This window comes from Haliotis asinina, chromosome 1 (assembly GCF_037392515.1).
Source record: "Haliotis asinina isolate JCU_RB_2024 chromosome 1, JCU_Hal_asi_v2, whole genome shotgun sequence".
Taxonomy (NCBI): Eukaryota; Metazoa; Mollusca; class Gastropoda; order Lepetellida; family Haliotidae; genus Haliotis; species Haliotis asinina.
Genome location: NC_090280.1, coordinates 50347184 through 50354452, shown reverse-complemented (window position 1 = coordinate 50354452; position 7269 = coordinate 50347184). Strand labels below are relative to the sequence as shown.

Genomic DNA, 7269 nt, shown 5'->3' with positions numbered 1-7269 from the left:
AAGATACACGGATACGTGTCAAAGATGTACGGAGATAAGTGTCCCCGATACACCGTGATACCTGTCCCTTATACACGGGAGATATACAGACTATTACAGCTCACACTTGATGCAGAAAACTAACACACACACCCTCCCCACGTAGCTACATTACCTTACCTATGCCTTGGAATTGTACGTCAAAACTGAATCCTGATTCCAGTAAGCGTAGTTGATGTCGGTGATGATTACGATGGCGTTGGAGACACAACAGCAGCCACAGCCATCATCAAGCCAGACTTACATCTTAAATCTCTTCAACATTTGTAACTCCGTAAGATCGCTGGAAGCAGTTAACGTTCCATCTACCTTCCAGTTCCGAGGCCCATGTGGAACAAGGTCTTCCAGTATATTGTCTACTGTTTGAGCAGGCGTTGGGTAATAGACTATCGATTAGCACCAGGTACAATATCAATACCGTAGGTTGACTGTGAGGCTCGTCTAATGAACACCTGTGTAGATGGAGCACAAGATATGATTCACTGATCACGAACAGTCTTTTGACACGAACACCGAAATACACATCATACGTGGGTTACAATAGCGAGGAGCTAGATACGCCTCTGTTTGCACGCCACAGACTGTACTGATGATCGTTAGTGGCTATATTTGAACTGTTTAAGGTGAGAGATCCCGTATGGAAGGCTTGAGTTTGGTTAGTGTATATCGGTGGCCGAGATGAATACCCGACAGACAAGACAGGCGGCATTGACAACAGAATATAATCCACCTCCTCAATTACATGAGCGTTCATTGTGTCCTTCTTGTGTTAAGTGAGATATTGTATTGTAACCTTGTCCTATGGGTTGTCCTTGGTTGTAGTTCAGCAAATTTGCTATTATGTCGTGACAGATTTCATAGAGACTATGCGCAAAAGAACCCATGTAGTTCATCGAACCTTTCTCATCGATATTTTACATGTACGGATATTATGACTGAGATAAACCTCCACCCGATTCCTCTCATTAACCGGTTTCTTCATAGACCTTAAGTAAATGTGGGCAAACGTAGGGTTAACTTGGACTGAAGACAGGAGTAGCCTACTGCCGGTCCACTGTCGGAGTTTGGCCAAGCCCCTTGCCCGTGTTTCTGCACGTGCTACGACAGAGGGTGAGTATCGCCTCTGCAACGCGAGTCCCCGTCACTCATCAAACATCAGTAAACTGTGCTCTCAGATCGAAACTTGGAAAATCTGTCTTGTCTGTTATTGATGAACAAATTTGATGCCTCCTGTATTGTCAACTGTTCCATGATAGCAAATTGCTGGTATGCAAAATGCTAAAATATCACCGAGGGCTGTTGCAAGAGATATCGATGCTGGTTGTCATCCAGAGAAAAATGATCTGTTAAGGGCCCTGAGCGATCACTTCGACAAAGGGTGACAACTCCCACGGTGAAGGCGCTTCATCTCACATGGCGGCAAACTTGACCATGTTACGATCATCATTCTGAAGAGGATCATCCTAGACAAGGCTGTTGTATACTACCTTTTTGATAATAGTAACATATTGATAGAAGAAGGGGGTGTTGCGAGACTCTGAGTTCACTTCCTGCTTGTTACTGGTAACATATTGATATTAAGAGTTGTTGCGATACTCTATGTATACTTCCTGTCTGTTAATGGTAACAGGTTGATAGTAGGTGTTGCGGTCCTCAATGTATACTGCCTTTTTGTTAATAGTAACATATTGATAGTAGGAGGTGTTGCGAGACTCTGTGTACACTTCCTGCTTGTTAATAGTAACATATATTGATATTAAGAGTTGTTGCGATACTCAATGTACACTTCCTGTTTGTTTATAGTAAAATATTGATATTAAGAGTTGTTGTGATACTCAATGTACACTTCCTGTTTGTTTATAGTAATATATTGATAGAAGGAGGTGTTGCGAGACTCTGTGTATACTTCCTGTTTGTTACTGGTAACATATTGATAGTAGGAGGTGTTGCGAGACTCTGTGTACATTTCCTGCTTGTAATTAGTAACATATTGATATTAAGAGTTGTTGCGATACTCTATGTATACTGCGTTTTTGTTAATAGTAACATATTGACAGTAGGTGTTGCGAGACACTGTGTACACTTCCTGTTTGTTTATAGTGATATATTGATATTAAGAGGTGTTGCTATACTCAATGTATACTGCCCTTTTGTTAATAGTAACATATTGATAGAAGGAGGTGTTGCGATACTCAGTGTATACTGCTGTTAGTTAATGGTAACCTCTTGCTAGAAGGAGGTTCTGTGATACTCTGTGAGTACTTCCCGTTTGTTAATAGTAGCAAATTGATATTAAACGTTGTTGCGATACTCAATGCATACTTCCTGTGAGTTAATGATAACATATTGATAGTAAGAGGTGTTGCGATACTCAGTGTATACGTCCTGTTAGTTAATGGTAACATATTGATAGTAGGAGCTGTTGCGATACTCAGTGTATACGTCCTGTTAGTTAATGGTAACATATTGATAGTAGGAGGTGTTGGGATACTCAGTGTATACGTCCTGTTAGTTAATGGTAACATATTGATAGTAGGAGGTGTTGCGATACTCAGTGTATACGTCCTGTTAGTTAATGGTAACATATTGATAGTAGGAGGTGTTGCGATACTCAGTGTCTACGTCCTGTTAGTTAATAGTAACCTATTGATAGAAGGAGGTGTTGCGATACTCAGTTTCTACGTCCTGTTAGTTAATGGTAACCTATTGATAGAAGGAGGTGTTGCGATACTCAATGCATACTTCCTGTGAGTTAATGGTAACATATTGATAGAAGGAGGTGTTGCGATACTCAGTGTATACGTCCTGTTAGTTAATGGTAACATATTGATAGTAGGAGGTGTTGCGATACTCAGTGTATACGTCCTGTTAGTTAATAGTAACCTATTGATAGTAGGAGGTGTTGGGATACTCAGTGTATACGTCCTGTTAGTTAATGGTAACATATTGATAGTAGGAGGTGTTGCGATACTCAGTGTATACGTCCTGTTAGTTAATAGTAACCTATTGATAGTAGGAGGTGTTGGGATACTCAGTGTATACGTCCTGTTAGTTAATGGTAACATATTGATAGTAGGAGGTGTTGCGATACTCAGTGTATACGTCCTGTTAGTTAATGGTAACATATTGATAGTAGGAGGTGTTGCGATACTCAATGCATACTTCCTGTGAGTTAATGATAACCTATTGATAGAAGGAGGTGTTGCGATACTCAGTGTATACGTCCTGTTAGTTAATAGTAACCTATTGACAGAAGGAGGTGCTGTGATACTCTGTGATAGTAGGGTACTCTATGAATGCTCACTGCCTTCTGAAGAGGATCAGCCGTGTATGCGTGTAACTATTTCCGACTTTAATCAATGCTTAGTTAACTAGCTATCGAGGTCCATGAAACATGTAATATTTAATAGTAATCAACAACTTGGCTAAGGTGTCATAGCGACTGCAAATACGCGTGTAAGGTGATGAGATGCCTTGCAAGTCGTCTCGGTGCTGGTGGAGAGTGCAAGGAGGCACGCATAGTGGAGCGTGCATTGCAAACAGACCTTTGTTGCATTGTGAACTTTTCATATCGATTAGGAAATGATGTAGTAATGTTATCTCTCCTACTCAGAGACCGAACATCGTTCTCTGGTTTTTAAGTCCCTGTGTCCCTGTGTTTTGTAACACTGTTAAGCTTGGGGTAAAATCGTTTGTTTCTGTCATCTCTGCAAATATTGCCATATAAGGACGACCATGACGCTGGTGTCCTCTGTGTGAGACTTTTAACCTTCTACAGAGCATCATGACCATTTCATCTCTATGACGGGAAATAAATAGTATATGCATTGCTGTATTCGTATAATACAGAGTCACGTAATGTGGCTAGCGGAAATATGTGTCTGATGTAACCAGACATCACGTTATCACTGGGACGTTATAACATGCTGGTTGTTATAACTCTTGCTGCCAGCATGTGTCCAAGTGTCAGTGGACGCCGTGAATTACCGGGTGGATTGATACGGTTAATGGTCTGGATGACGGTTGGCATTACATGGCACAGTGTTGCAGTTGGGATCCTTGCAAATATCGGACACGCCATGGAGGGGGCTACTACTACAAAGGTATCACTCACTGTCACATCAAACAGTGCATGTGTTGCCTGTTTGTTTGTGCCATCATTACAGATCAGTGCGCCTTTCCTCAAAGCGACCGCAGCCCTATGTAACTCCCATGCTTACATGCATATACTTAGATGGCTTTGAGCAACGGGGCTCAGGCCTTGAGTCATGCGTACACAGGTCAACATGGTCATCGGCCTTCTTGCTTACAGACATAGTTGTGGTAACTATGTGATTGATGACTACATGGATCAAACCTTGCATTGCCAATAGATATTTACTCAAAGATAATATATACAACAAGTATAAAAATACAGACACTTGGTACATACAAAATTCACATTTTGAAAGTGTCCATCAGTGTAGACATTCCGATAATCCAGGAATACAAACATGCCTGCCAGGTCGACCAACTCCCACAAATACTGACACGCAAGTCCATTGACGAAGGATGTGGGTGAATCAGTTAGAAAGTTGAAATCAGAAACGAACAAAGAAGTCCAGCTGTGGAGATTTGAAAAAAGTGTCAGAGTGTAAACTGAAATGCGTCATTAATCCTGCAATGAGGTATGTCGATACATGTACAAGGGCGTCTGCAGGTCGATTAAAGGGCGTCTAGAGTGCCGCATGGAGAGGGCACGAATTCCGGGGTCAAGCAGTTTTGAGCTCCTTCGCTGTACACTAAACCTGGAAACAAGGGATTTAGAGACCGGTCATCAGCAAATGTGTAAAACTGAACACAGACAAAGTAACTTTTTTAGTTTAGTTATTATGTAATATAACCAGGAATTAATGAGAATTGGAATTTTTTTACTCATTAAACGTGAATATTAGCAGAACATAACTCCAGATTCAAAGACAGGTTAACAGTTAGTATTTTGTCCCCAAACATTTTATGGTTCACTTCCACAGCCCAAGCAGAACCCCTGCTGCACCCTATCAACAAGACCCGGTTCATTCCTACAGTCACATCAGACACCCCTGCTCCAAGCTGTCTACAAGACCCGGTTCTGGTTCATTCCTACAGTCACAGCAGACACCCCTGCTCCACCCTGTTTACAAGCCATGGTTCATTCCTACAGTCACAGCAGACACCTCTGCTCCACCCTGTTTACAAGCCATGGTTCATTCCTACAGTCACATCAGAAACCCCTGGTCCACCATGTCTACAGGACCTGACCATGGTTCATTCATGCTGTCCTTATCGGCCCTCTCCAGTTTCTCTGCCTTAGTTTTTTTATCCTTCACATAGTGCATCCACCTAAGCGGAATACAGCTGATTACAATTTTTCAGATTGTTGTTAGCATTATTTTTGTGTATCACGGTGATCGAAGTAAGAAGTTTACCTTCTCCACAGATCTGATGCCCGGCATAGTGGCCATAATTACAGGTGTAGTAGAAGCGGCAGGGTGGGTAGCCGCCTTGGCTCTCATACTCCGGCAGACGGTGGACGGTGTTGTTGAGTTCCGCGCAGCTGACGACCCTGTTGCAAGGCCAATCAGCCTGGTTCTCCCTGGGGACAGTAGGGGTGGACATACCAGTGGATGTGGGGTAAAGTGGAGGGAGACATACCAGTGGATACATGATGCTTTATTACACTAGCATGTTGTTGGCATTACCTATAGTTCAAAACTAACAAGAACGCAGGTGAAACATCGGATCGTTTACATGTCTAATGCACTTACTGAACACAGTCCTGTGTCCCCTGACTGTATGCGGTGCCGTTCACGCAGTCGGTCTGGATGTGTTCATCGTTGTTACACGTGCCGTAGGCCTTGCACCCCCACCATGCCAGACCGTTTGGCTTCCCCGTACAGTTGAAGTCCGTCTGGAAGTTCCCCGCACTCGCCATGGCTGCAGAACAGAACAACCAACAGTTAACAGACATCAGAAAACAAAAGAAGACGGACTTAAATCAACAAACAGTAGACTCAAGTTTAAAGTTATGAATCGTTAAATGAACACCACCCTCAGTCGACTTGAGTCGACAACAGGCAACAACTATCACGTATCTGTCGGTACGTACAGTATGTTTTCACAATCTCTAGCATGAAATTAAATGTGGGCAGAATCTCCCGCTGGTTCCACTGACTACGGTCCAACGTAAAGACAATACGAATAATAAGCAAAACAGGTTGAGATGTCATGAATATTTTTCACCCGGGACTATATGTTTATAATGGGCTCATAGGTTCACAGTTGCCCAAAGGTAGATACAACGAACAGTTCCTGAGATTACTTCCACTGAATTGATAGATGTAAATTCATTTCCAACAACGCATGTTAGAGCTTGTAATCCTAGAGTTACGCCACAATGGATGGACATGAAACACAGATATACTCACAGATGCAGACGGCGGCAACGAGCAGCAGAAACATCGCGAAATATTGCACTCCTTGTGTCGATGTCGTTGCTTGACTGGTGCTACCTACATCAGCCCAATATTTATATGTGTGAAGGTATACCTTGGCAGAGGATGTATTTGTGACGTGTACCGAACTCTAGCCTCCCCATTGCCAACGTGATATGTCAAACATGGGGAATGTTTGTGGTCAGCACACTGCTGATTTATATGTCCGCTATTAAGCGTTTGAAAACACTCCATCACGTACCCTGACCTTAACTACAAAAAGCGAGGGGTAATCTCCGGGGAAACGGGTGTCACGAGGCGCTGGCCGAGGCTACTGTCACACATCAATGGCATATATTGGGAGATTGGTGGGAGATATATTGAAGGTCCCTGGCAAACTGAACGCTGCTTTGATGTTCCATGCACGTTTACTTGACTGTATGATGGGGGCTGACAACAATACTGATTAAGTGAATGGATGATTGGCATTTCAGAAGTACAAGAAGACAAACTTTACTGGCTGCAATTTATTACGAGAGTTCTAAGTTTCGATACAGATTCTTGTACCGTTGTCAAGCACGACAATTCCTGCACGTATCTCCTGTCTCATTTTTCTAATTGGAGCGAACTGACCCTGTGTTAAAAATCAATGTTTAGCGGGATAACTGTCAACCAGTTGGCCACTAAAATTGTAATATTACAATGATATGATGCTTGACATATTTACAGTGTCTTTAAAAAATGTAATGATGAATGGTAATATGTATTAACATCCGAG

At 42.4% G+C, this 7269-nt stretch overlaps 1 protein-coding gene across 1 annotated transcript; it reads right to left on the bottom strand.

The window, feature by feature from the left end:
* Nucleotides 1–4743: 4743 nt before the first annotated feature.
* LOC137273325 (uncharacterized) lies at nucleotides 4744–6519 on the bottom strand. The gene is made up of 4 exons (XM_067805918.1): nucleotides 6486–6519; nucleotides 5826–5994; nucleotides 5487–5653; nucleotides 4744–4826 (listed from the first exon to the last, which is right to left on the bottom strand). The coding sequence occupies exons 1-4, from the start codon at nucleotides 6517–6519 to the stop codon at nucleotides 4744–4746; spliced, it is 453 nt and encodes a 150-aa protein (XP_067662019.1).
* Between the last annotated feature and the right edge of the window lie 750 nt (nucleotides 6520–7269).